This window comes from Erythrolamprus reginae, chromosome 1 (genome assembly GCF_031021105.1).
Source record: "Erythrolamprus reginae isolate rEryReg1 chromosome 1, rEryReg1.hap1, whole genome shotgun sequence".
Taxonomy (NCBI): Eukaryota; Metazoa; Chordata; class Lepidosauria; order Squamata; family Dipsadidae; genus Erythrolamprus; species Erythrolamprus reginae.
In genome coordinates, this window is record NC_091950.1 from 23,105,269 (window position 1) to 23,118,511 (window position 13,243).

General features: G+C 42.5%; 1 protein-coding gene across 5 annotated transcripts in view; it reads right to left on the reverse strand.

Annotated features, from left to right (window-relative positions):
- The window catches only part of NFIC (nuclear factor I C), a 246,219-nt gene that overhangs the window by 48,668 nt on the left and 184,308 nt on the right, over positions 1-13,243 (reverse strand). For 4 of the 5 annotated variants that reach the window (XM_070747089.1, XM_070747080.1, XM_070747105.1 and 1 more), the window contains exons 3-5: positions 4,775-4,849; positions 2,701-2,775; positions 1,291-1,414 (exon numbers count right to left, since the gene is read on the reverse strand). In XM_070747089.1, the coding sequence (XP_070603190.1) occupies positions 1,291-1,414; positions 2,701-2,775; positions 4,775-4,849 (274 nt within the window). The remainder of the gene's footprint in view (positions 1-1,290; positions 1,415-2,700; positions 2,776-4,774; positions 4,850-13,243) is intronic. The other variant, XM_070747096.1, reaches the window with a different exon arrangement.

Below are 13,243 nucleotides of genomic sequence, written 5' to 3' on the forward strand. Positions count from 1 at the left end.
TCATTCGACTTCTATTCCGCCCAATCCTGAAGGACTCAGGGCAGCTTACAGAATAATATGATACAATACAAAAGATACAAACAATACAGACAATTTTTCTGAGCATGTGCAAAAGCTGAGTTTCTGGCACTGCATGTGCGCCACTATCTTGCTTTTGGCTCTTTCTTTCTTTTTTTAAAAAAGAGAGAATTATCGGCACTGTGCATACATGCATGCCTACATGTTCCCATGCGCCCACACAGCACAGGAGGAAGCAAACCGGCAGTGAGTTAAGTTAAAACCCACCCCTGCATGTAATCCCCTTTTGTGACCAGATCCCCTTAACAACCAGGTCACTAACTTAACAAGTGCCGTGATTCATTTAACAACTGTGGCAAGTAAGGTTGTAAAATGGGGGACAAAACTCACTTAGCAATTGTCTCGCTTAGCAATGGGAATTTTGGGCTCAATTGTGGTTGTAAGTCACAGACTACAGTGGTACCTCTACTTACGAATTTAATTCATTCCGTGACCAGGTTCTTAAGTAGAAAAGTTTGTAAGAAGAAGCAATTTTCCCCATAGGAATCAATGTAAAAGCAAATAATGCATGCGATTGGGGAAACCACAGGGAGGGTGGAGGCCCTGTTTCCTCCCAGAAGATTCCTAGAGAGGCCCCACAGAGGCTTCTCCCCACCTTTTCCGGCCCTGTTTCATCACAGGAGATTCCTAAAGAGGCCACACAGAGGCTTCTCCCCGCCTTTTCTGGCCCTCTTTCCTCCCAGGAGATTCCTAGAGAGGCCCCACAGAGGCTTCTCCCCGCCTTTTCCAGCCCTGCTTTCTTCCAGAAGATTCCTACGAGGCCCCATGGAGGCTTCTCCCCACCTTTTCCGGCACTGTTTCCTCCCAGGAGATTCCTAGAGAGGCCCCACAGAGGCTTCTCCCTGCCTTTTCGGATTACGGTTTCGGAGGCTTGGGTTTGTAAGTGGAAAATGGTTCTTGAGAAGAGGCAAAAAAGTCGTGAACACCCAGTTCTTATTGAGAAAACTTTGTAAGTAGAGGCATTTGTAGGTAGAGGTACCACTGTATCTGTAACTAGAAAATAATTTCTTGTTGCAAGCAATGGCTGGATAAAAATGCTAATTCTTGAAGACCCCCTTCTGGATATCACCCAATTTTGTGTGACCTGGCATCCTTCCAATTCCATCCATTGCATCTTCAGTGGGGTAAAAAACTTATTTGATAAACATGCACACACACATAAGGAGGGAGGGAGGGAGGAAGAGTTGGAGTGAGAGAGGATGCTTGACTTACCCACTGGAGGAAGTGCTGGGGAGCGTCCGCCTCATCCCTGTACTTGAGGGATTCAGGTCGTATGCTAAGTGCCCTTGCAACTCTCCCAAAGAGAAATTTGGACCTGTGCCTGTCACCACTGGTGCTGTGAATGACAGAGGGAGAAGAACCATCAATAGTAGGAAAGGATAATTAATGATTCATAAAACAAGGATGCGGGATGGAATTCTCTGCTTTCATCAGTGATGCTCCATCAGAGGTGATGGCCTGGTTTCTCAACTATGGCAACTTTAAGATGGGCGGACTTCAACTCCCAGAATTCCCAAGCCAATACAACTGGGCTGGGGAATTCCGGATGTTGTGAAATCCATACATCTTAAAGTGGTTGAGTTTGAGAAACATTGAATTAGACTGTAAGGTGGATGTGGGGAATTCTGGGAGTTGAAGTCCACCCATCTTAAAGTGGCCAACAAAAAAAGTGGATTATGGAGTGAAGTGATCTGATATACTCAGTGAAGGGCTACCAAAATTTTTACTACCACAATGTGGGCACAGCTTATGCAGGACGCCCTGCATTTTCTTTCAACATCTTTCAATGCAAATTGGATACTTTGGGGTGGAGCTCCATTTTTGCAGTAGCACACCCCTAGATATAGTGAAATAACTGTACAGTATCAATAAATATGCACTATAAAAATAGGCTTTGCAAATAGTCTTCGGAGAGGGGCGGCATACAAATCTAATAAATAATAATAATAATAATAATAATAATAATAATTATTATTATTATTATTATTATATATACAAATGCAACACATACACATAGGTATGTTTGTATGTGCGTATGTATATATATGAAACAGAACTGAAGAAGCTTCTTACAGGAGAAGCAAAACATTTTCAAAGAGAAAAAACGCAAGAAAGTCCACTTGCATTTTTTAAAAAGGAACTTTCGGGACAACCATGACAACTGAGAATCTCCATAGACATCAAATTCTTGCCTATAGATTGCATGGAATTAATTTGCAATGCTTTTGAACTCTAGCCTGATTCTTTCGTTTTGTGTGCCTGAAAGTAACCCCATCTTGCCTAGGTTCAGATTCAGTTTGTTTCCTCTCATCCAGAACCCAACAGCTTATAGACAAAATTTTAATAGTATAGACAGCTTGAGCATCATCATTATCTTGATGGTAGTCCTATCTGAACCAACAGATGATTTTTTCCAGTAGCTGGGACATAAATATTAAAAGTGAAAATACTGTACTATAAGTTTTAGTAGAATTTTGTTAATGTTGACAATGAGGAAAAAGAATGGATTATATAAACAGTGGGAAAAATTAGCAAATCTTATTTATACCTACATTTCAAACAATATAACCGACAGAAGTGAGAATTAAAAAGAAGAAACTAATAAGGATACAAGCTACTCACTTCGGGAAACTTGGATAAGTTCTGTGACACTGAACACACCTGACGTAACAAAATTCTCTTGAAAATCTGCTGCATCTGCAAAAGAGATTTTGGACTCATTCAGAAACTGCTACAATAATCAGTTTTTTCTCCTGAATTGTTTAATGTTTTCAGTGACAAGTTTTGACTTACGAGAAACTTCTTATACTATAAATCATATAATTAGCATATAATCCTAAATATTCCAGACTGGATACTTTAAACTCTTTTCTCGCATTATCATTTATCCATTTTTTTTAGACCAGAAAGAATAAGCATCTATGAAAGCAGCCAGCCAAAGAATTTTGACCCTAAAAAAATTCAATATTATATAACAGCCACTGGCTATGTCAGTTTTGAATGATAGAATAATAATTTTAACAGCATGAGGCTGAAGTAGGCCTTTATATAAAAAGTGCCAAATTGAAGTGGTTTTTACAAGCTGGCTGTCAATCCCCTTATGAAACTCATTTATGTTTTTACTGATGTCTGTATTTAACAGTGACATGACTGGCTTTATTGATAGGTTTTCTCATTTCTCTATTCATCTTGTCTATTCATTCCGTGAGCAGCATTGGCTACAGTTGGTCTCCGAACGCAATTCAAAGTGTTGGTCGTTACCTATAAAACCCTACATGGCCTAGGACCAGGTTACTTATGGGACCATCACCAGCCTCATGAATCCCAGCGACCGGTCAAAGCCCCAGAGTCGGCCTTCTTCAGGTCCTGTCAGCTAAGCAATGCCGTCTAGCGGGCCCTAGGGGAAGGGCCTTCTCTGTGGTAGCTCCGATCCTCTGGAATCAACTACCCTGAGAGATTTGTACTGCTCCCACTCTCCTGGCCTTCCGGAAGGCTTTGAAAACTCACCTTTGCCGGCAGGCTTGGGGCCATTGAGCACTGACATTTTGCTCCAGCCATTAGTACAGGTACCTGTATGACTGTGATGTGAAGGAGTGTGGTTATATGATTTATGACTTGGGTTTTAGACTGGTTTTATAATTGGGGTTCAAAATAGTTTTTCTATTGTTTTTACATGTTGTGACACATAAGTCCTATTAATAATCAATCAATCAATCAATCAATCAATTTTAAAAGTTTTATTTGTTTATTTATTTATTTATTTATTTATTCATTCATTCATTCATTCATTCATTCATTCATTCATTCATTCATTCATTCATTCATTTATTAGATTTGTATGCCGCCCCTCTCCGAAGACTCGGGGCAGCTAACAACAATAAAAAAGACAATGTAAACAAATCTAAGATTAAAAATAATCTAAAAAACCCCAATTTTAAGAACCAATCATACATGCAAACATACCATGTATAAATTCTATAAGCCTAGGGGGGAAGGGAAAATTTCAATTCCCCCATGCCTGACGACAGAGGTGGGTTTTAAGGAGCTTGCGAAAGGGAAGGAGGGTGGGGGCAACTCTGATCTCTGGGGGGAGTTGATTCCAGAGAGTCAGGGCTGCCACAGAAAAGGCTCTTCCCCTGTGTCCCACCAGACGACATTGTTTAGTCGACGGTACCCGGAGAAGGCCAACTCTGTGGGACTGAACTGGTCGCTGGGATTCGTGCGGCAGAAGGCGGTCCCGGAGATATTCTGGTCCGATGCCATGAAGGGCTTTATAGGTTATAACCAACATTTTGAATTGTGACCGGAAACCGATCGGCAACCAATGCAGACTGCGGAGTGTAGGAGTAACATGGGCATGTTTAGGAAAGCCCATGATAGCTCTCGCAGCTGCATTCTGCACGATCCATGCACGATCCATGTTATCCTCAAGCCTGTGGTGGAGTCTGATTTGGTTTGGAATAAACCAGGGTTGTTTGGTTTGTCTGTTTTTAACTAAATTGATCCTGCCCCGAGATGCTTCTCTGTTACTAATTCATTTCCTGGCTGGATTAACCCCTGAGAGAATCCATCCTTCCATCAGTCGGTTCCAGGGTACCACCCCACCTAATTCTTGCAGGTCTAGGGAACTCCAGACTGACATCTTCATACATTCACCCACCCCTTTCCTCTCTCCCTTTTTTTTGCTGTTGCTCACCCAGCGTGATTATGGGTTTACTGTCCTCCTGGTCAGAACCGATTCCCGTCCTGGGACTGCTACTTTGATCTGAATCTGAAAAGAAAAGAATTGTACATTACATTCTATAGCTCTACACAACTGGAGACTACTTTATACTTTGTTATGTTAATACAAATATAATTCTATACTTGTTTGACAAATATATAATAAATAAAAAATAAAAATAAATAATTTTGTCTTCTTTTAGGTTTTGGGGGTGGTGTTTTTTCTTTCTTTCAAAAGTTGCTTTCCATAACCAAGAGGTTTAAGCAGTGATTTTCAACCTTTTTTGAGCCGTGGCACGTTTTTTACATTTACAAAATTCTGGGGCACACCACCAACCAAAATGACATAAAATGACACTCTAACACAGTACATATTATACATAGACATAACCAGCTGAGACTGAGGCTTCATCTAGTGGTGGCAACATTTACCTCCAGTCCTGACCAGGATTAGAAATCGGGACCATGGGGAGGAGTAGCAGCTTCAACTACTCGCCATGGCCACACAATGACAAGTGCGCGGCAGCCTGAGCGGGGGCCCTCCTGGGTGTGTATGAGAGGCGGCCTGCTATTGGTTCATCGCTAGTGGTCAGGATAAATCCTAGAAGGTGATTGGTCAGTGAGCGTTCACTGCACCTCCACTCTTCCTGTCGCTGATAGCTGGAGGGATTGTGAGGGGAATGTTTATGTTTGGATGGAGGTGGCTGGCGGTGGGCCGGATAAATGGCCTCCACTGGCCGTATCTAGCACACGGGCCGTAGTTTGGGGACCCATGTTTAATTTCCCCACGGCACATCTGACCATGTCTCACAGCACACTAGTGTGCCGCGGCACACTGTTTGAAAAATACTGGTTTAGAGCAGCATCCAGGGCTGCCTGGCTGACCAAAACATAATTGTCAGAATTTCTTTAGACAAAGCGAGGTGGCTTTTTAAGACAAGCTGCTAATTTTGGGAGGCAAGAACTCCCATTCAAGAGTTAGTTTTAATATTATATTTTTTGCTGCAAGGGAAAAAGATTTGGGTAAAGTTGGGGAGGGGGTCGTCGAAATTCCTGCCTTGTAATTCTCATATAACTTCTGAGGTTTTAATATTAGACACTTCTTTGACTTAAAACACAGAACATAGATTTGTGCGGCTGGGAGGGACCTTGATGGTCTTCTAGCCAAACCCTCTGCACCCTTATACCATCCCAGTCAAGTGGTTGACTAGGTCATTTTTGAAAATCTCTAGTGATGGATGACCCACTATTCTCACTGTCAGAAAATTTCTCCCTTCTACGTGGGGTCTCTCTTTGGCAAGCTTTCTCGACTATTGCAATGCGCTTTATATGGAGCTATCCTTGAAGAGCGTTCGGACACTTCAGCTGGTACAAAATGCAGTGGCACGAGCAATAGTATTACTCCAAGTTTACGCAAGCTGCATTGGTTACTAGTCAGTCTCCGGACTCAATTCAAGGTGTTGGTTATCAATTAAATTAAATTAAATTTATTAGATTTGTATGCCGCCCCTCTCCGAAGACTCACATTTAAAGCCCTAAATATCTCAGGGCCAGACTATTTACGGGGCTGCCTTGTACCTCTCAGCAACCAATAAGGGTTCACAGAGTTGGCCTTCTTCAGGTCCCATCCACCAAACAATGTCGGCAGGCGGGGCCGAGGAGAAGGGCCTTCTCTGTGGCGGCTCTGTCCCTTTGGAATCAACTTCCAGCAGAGATCCGTACTTTCTCCCACCCTACCGGTCTTCCAGACAACCATGAAGACCTGGCTTTTCCAGCAGGCCTGAGATTAGAAATGACTGAGTGTATGCATGGTTTCAGGATTTTTATCTATTTTATATCACTTCTTGTTTTAACTATTGTCATATTTTTATACTGTTTTAATAACTTTGATTATTGTTAGCCGCCCAGAGTCCTGTTGTAGTGGGTCAGCATATAAATATCACCAAATAAATAAATAATGAATTAATCACTTCTTGTCTTGTTCTCTAGTGCAGTGTTTCCCAACCTTGGCAACTTGAAGATATTTGGACTTCAACTCCCAGAATTCCCTAGCCAGCAAACGCTGGCCGGGGAATTCTGGGAGATGAAGTCCAGATATCTTCAAGTTGCCAAGGTTGGGAAACACTGCTCCAGTGCTTTGGGGTCAAGCCCCTCTTCTCTGTGTAAGCCTCACTCTTGGGTGATGGCAAAGGAAGGTCAGTGGCTGGGTCACCTCTCAGGCCACTAAGTGGACCTCTTGGTAGCAACCTTTGCTAAGACCCCCAGTATTCCTTCATCAAGGTAAAGATGAAGGGAGGCTGACCACAAGTCCAGGCCCTACTAGGTTGCTACGGCAACCGCCAAACACTAATGGGTGCTTGGAGTAATGTAATTTTTGCAGTAATGGCTGCCCTCCTCCCCATCATCAGCCCTCCCTTGACAGCACTCACTTCGCAGCCTGGGTGGGTGATTAACGAGCCGCCCATGCAGATGAAGCGTCTCTCTCCTCGGCCTCCCTTCCCTTCCCTTCCTCGTCTCTCAGCCACACAAGGCAACACCTGACCTCAGGACTCTGTTGGCACCAATAAAGCCACGCATGTGATGCCACTGAGGATCCTAACCCCATGCTGTCTAATAAACCCAGTCCATTGATGCAATCCTTCCCCCTTAGAGATGGGGAACGCAGGGGACGGTCTTAAGGCTGCATTGGCTCTTCATCCTGCAAGGTTGGGTCTCCAAGTAATTTGGTAAATAAATGTCTCACACATGCCAGAAGCTGATCTGATCTCAAAGAGTCGGCCTCCTCCAGGTCCTGTCAGCCAAACAATGTCGGCTGGGGGGACCACGGAGGAGGGCCTTCTCTGTGGTGGCTCCGGCACTCTGGAACCAGCTTTCCCTGGAGATTCGCCCCGCTCCCACTCTCCTGGCCTTACGAAAGGCCCTAAAAACACAGCTTTGCAAGCAGGCCTGGGAGGGTTGTTGAACACCTGGCCTAATAGATGAATGACTGATCGATGAATCCTTTTTTATTCTGGGGTTTTAAACTTTGTACTGTATTTCGTTTTATTGCTCTTCACCACCCTGAATCCACAAAAAGAAGGGCGGCATATAAATGTGACTAAATAAACTGTGTTAGCAAAAACTTCAGAAGAGAAAGATTTAGGGGTAGTGATTTCTGACAGTCTCAAAATGGGTGAACAGTGCAGTCAGGTAGGAAAAGCAAGTAGAATGCTTGGCTGCATAGCTAGAGGTATAACAAGCAGGAAGACGGAGATTGTGATCCCGCTGTATAGACCCCATTTGGAATACCGTGTTCAGTTCTGGAGACCTCACCTACAACAAGATAGTGACAAAATTGAATGGGTCCAAAGACGGGCTACAAGAATGGTGGAAGGTCTTAAGCATAAAACTTATCAGGGAAGACTTAATGAACTCAATCTGTATAGTCTGGAGGACTTCAAATCCCAGAATTTATTTATTTAATTAATTTAGTCCAATACACAATAATACACAATGAAGGTAATAGAGGACACCTTCGAGGAAATAGAATCGAAGAAAGAATAGAAGAGAGAATATAGGATAAAATAATCAATGAGAGAATAGAATAAAGATATAGGCATAGAATGTTCTTTCTGCGCCAGCTCAGGAAGCTCAAACTGCCCAAGGAGCTGCTGATACAGTTCTTCAGAGGAACCATTGAGTCTGTCATCTGCACCTCTATAACTGTCTGGTTTGGTGCTGCAACCCAACAGGACCGACACAGACTTCAGAGGAGAATCAGAACTGCAGAAAAAACAATTGCTGCCAACCTGCCTTCCATTGAGGGCCTGTATACTGCACGAGTCAAAAAGAGGGCGGGGAAAATATTTACTGACCCCTCACATCCTGGACACAAACTGTTTCAACTCCTACCCTCAAAACGTCACTACAGAGCACTGCACACCAAGACAACTAGACACAAGAACAGTTTTTTTCCAACGCCATCACTCTGCTAAACAAATAATTCCCTCAACACTGGCAGACTTTCTACTAAATCTGCACTTCTATTCTACTAGTTTTTCTCATCATTCCTTTCACCCATTTCCTCCCATGTTGACTGTATGACTGTAACTTGTTGCTTATATCCTAAGAGTTTTATTAATATTGCTTCTTCATTGCTTATTTGACCCCTATGACAATCATTAAGTGTCGTACCACATGATTCTTGACAAATGTATATTTTATTTTATGTACGCTGAGAGCATATGCACCAAGACAAATTCCTTGTGTGTCCAATCACACTTGGCCAATAAAAATTCTATTCTATTCTATTCTATTCTATATATGGGATATAGGAGAGACAATAGGACAGGGGTCGGAAGGCACTCGGGAATTCTGGGAGCTGAAGTCCACAAGTCATAGAAGAGGCAACTTTGCCTACCCCTGATTTAGGAGACTGGTAAAAAAGTAAAATAGAGCTTCTTGTAAGGTTGAAACTTGCTGATTACTCAGATGGTAGCCACTTTGTGACATGCTGGCTGAGGAATTCTGGGAGTTGAAGTCCACACATCTTAAAGTTACCAAGGTTGGGAAAATCTGCATGCAGTCTTCCGAGTAAAAAGCATCAATTCTCCTCCTCACCCAGCAGCATTCGCACTGCATCATTCTTGCAGAGGTCCTGCTCTTACCACGTCCGTCCAGCTAGCTCCCTTCTCAAAGGAAATGCACTTTTGCACACAATCAGGTGCCCTTTGCGCTCTCTGTTTTTTAAGAACTCTTTTTTTACACAACAGGGAAGAAATGCTGATGCTTGGGGTCGTGCCATCAAAAGGTAGGATGGCCCTTTTTCAAAACCACCCAGAAATTGGCAGGCTTAGACTTAAAGGAGGTGATTAGACAGCTCTGGAAATCCCTTTGGAACGTGACCGGTTCGGAATCCAAGGCCAGGGCTGAAACCTCTGGACTTTGAGGAAAGAGCCAGGGGGACTTGTGCAGACAGCAGGAGCGAAGGCCACTGAAACAAAAACCCTCCTCTCTTCCACCCTCCCCTCCTCCTGCTTTCCCTTCCCTCATCAGAAATACAACTCACGCCTCGCATGGGCTGCATCCCAGAACTCCTCGTTCTCTCTCTCTCTCTGCTTTTCATCTTATCTAAAAATAATCAAGCTCTTTGGGCAGTCGGTGCAGACGCTGAGGTCAGCACTATAGGTTCCTACTAGCATCCTGGATTCGCCAACCCACCACCTCCTCCTCCTTTCAACTGAGTCTCTTTTTTACTTTCTCCCCATAGCAGAAAAACACACACACACACACACACACACACAAACACCCCTACCTCACTTTCTTATGCAGCAACCCTTGGCTAGAATCCACACGTCCCTGAATATCCATGATGCAGCCAGGAACATTTTAAAGTGTCTTTTTATCATCTTCCCCCCTTCTCCAAATAGTGTGTGTGTGTGTGCGTGTGTGTGTGCGTGTGTGTGTGTGTGTGTGTGTAAAGTGAGAGAGATGCTTGAGCTGCGCCAGTTCACCTGACTCAGCCAATTTTCCTAAGATTCCAGTACTTGTTTTATTGCCATTCTTATGATCTGCAGACAAGTATAATAACAGCAAAGTCATTCTACCTGCACAGGTGGTCCTTGACTTATGACCCCAACTGAGCCCCAAATTTCTGTTGCTAAGCAGTTGTTAGGAGAGTTTTGCGCCGTTCTTTGACTTAATCGCCACAGTTGTTAAGTGAAACACTGGAGTTGTTACATTAGTAACATCTTTAAGTGATTTTGGCTTCCCCAACATCTTTGCTTATCAGAAGTTTGCAGGATACTGCGATCATCATAAATATGAGAAACTTAGAAACATAGAAACATAGAAGATTGACAGCAGAAAAAGACCTCCTGGTCCATCTAGTCTGCCCTTATACTATTTCCTGTATTTTATCTTAGGATGGATATATGTTTATCCCAGGCATGTTTTAATTCAGTTACTGTGGATTTACCAACCACGTCTGCTGGAAGTTTGTTCCAAGCATCTACTACTCTTTCAGTCAAATAATATTTTTTCACCTTGCTTTTGATCTTTCCCCCAACTAACTTCAGATTGTGCCCCCTTGTTCTTGTGTTCACTTTCCTATTAAAAACACTTCCCTCCTGAACCTTATTTAACCCTTTAACCTATTTACAGGTTTCGATCATGTTCCCCCTTTTCCTTCTGTCCTCCAGACTATACAGATTGAGTTCATTAAGTCTTTCCTGATACGTTTTATGCTTAAGACCTTCCACCAACTGCGCAGTGCCCAAATTTTGATCATGTGACCCCAGGGGGCTACAACTGTCGTAAGTGTGAAAAACAGTCATAAGTCACCTTTTTCACAGTTGTTTTAACTTTGAGTGGTCACTAAATGAACTGTGTTGTAAGTTGAAGACTATCTGTATACACTTATGTATTTGCCAAACAAAGCACCAACAGGAATATCACTATTTAGTTGTGAAGGGGAGGGGGAGAGGAGAAGGTACACCACCTTGTAAGAGATAAGTGTGCACAATGACTTCAGAATCATACCAATATGTTACAAGAAAACTATGGATAAAAATATAATTAGTGAATTGGAAATTAAAGTACTGTATTCCTTGTTTAGTGACAACAATTGGGACTAGCAACATGCATTATGTGAAGCGGTCATTAAGTGAAACCATGATTTTTACTTCAGTTTTCCTTGGCTTTGCCAATCTGCAAACATTGTCAGTGCAAGGACTGGTCAAAAAATTATTTTTCTATCACCATAATAACTGTGAAGGTTGCTATACAAGGCAGTGGCTAAATGAGGACTACCTGACTTATACCATTGATGACCCTCATTGTAGCTTTTAGAGTTGCACCACCGAAATGCAGTAGCCCTTCTTTTTGCTCAATTTATAAAGGCAAACCAGCCTTTTAATGCAGTTTAGGGGGAGCTCCTCATCCAGTTGTTTACTTTTTAATTGTTTTCTGCTCTGCCCCGTCCACAATAATGTCATAGTGCTCCTCCTGACCAGAAAACAACAACAACAACGTTTCCATAAAGCTCTGGAAAAAAAGCCAACCATGATTGAAAACCCATTTAAATCTCTTACTGTGGAAATCTATAAACATTATGCAGTAGTGAGGTAAAAGCGAGATCTTAAAAGAAGCACTAAACAACCAGTCAAGCAAGAGATGAGCAAATGTTAAAATCAAGATTGTAAACAATAAGGTTGGATAAAATAAGTAAAACAAAGAAGGATAACAATCCTGTGATCCAAAAGTTAGGGCCAGGAGAAATGACTGAAAAACTCCATTGTAACAATTTATTGATAGTCATCGACTTAAAATAATTCATTTAGTGACCTGTTTAAAATTACAGTGGCACTGAAAAAGTAACATACGACAATCTTTTCCCATTTACGGCCACTGTAGCATGTCCATGGTCACGTGATCAAAATACCCTATACTGTATAGTCTGGAGGACAGAAAGGAAAGGGGGGACATGATTGAAACATTTAAATATGTTAAAGGGTTAAATAAGGTTCAGGAGGGAAGTGTTTTTAATAGGAAAGTGAACCCAAGAACAAGGGGGCACAATCTGAAGTTAGTTGGGGGAAAGATCAGAAGCAACATGAGAAAATATTATTTTACTGAAAGAGTAGTAGATGCTTGGAACAAACTCCCAGCAGACGTGGTTGGTAAATCCACAGTAACTGAATTGAAACATGCCTGGGATAAACATTTATCCATCCTAAGCTAAAATACAGAAAATAGTATAAGGGCAGACTAGATGGATCATGAGGTCTTTTTCTGCCGTCAATCTTCTATGTTTCTATGTTTCTATGACAAAACAGATGCTCCCAAGGACCCCGAGAAACATTATGACGGTTGCTGTGTCAGGTGATCACTTTTTGCGACTTTCTGACAAGCAAAGTCAATGGCAAATCCAAGCCACTTAAAAGCTGTGGTACTAATGTAACACTTGCAGTGATTCATTTCACATCTGCAGCATGGAAGATCGTAAAATGAGGCAAAACTCACTTAAAAGCAGAAATTTTGGGCTCAATTATGGCTGTTAAGTCGAAAGCTACCTATAGGATTTGGAAAACACTTCCCCATATTGATTTGAGAATTTGGGATACTAAACTATTACAAGGAGCCTCCCAGTTTCCTAAATTGTGTTCAGCACTGAGGAAGCAGAATAAAGGGAGGTCCCTTACACCCCAATTTCCCTATTTGCATGAGTAACGCATGAAGCATTCCTTTTCTGTTAACAATACTTCTGAAATCCCCATCCAAACTGGCTGCTAGCCAGCCAAGCAAGGGCATTCGGTTTTCTTGCGCAGTTGCAGGGGCCCATCAGAACCCACTGGCACTTGTTTCTGAACTCTTTCCACCCAAGCAGTTTGGGGTGGGGCATGTACTACAGTACAATTATCAATGTCATTGGACCAGATTACCTACGGGACCGCCTTCTGCCACA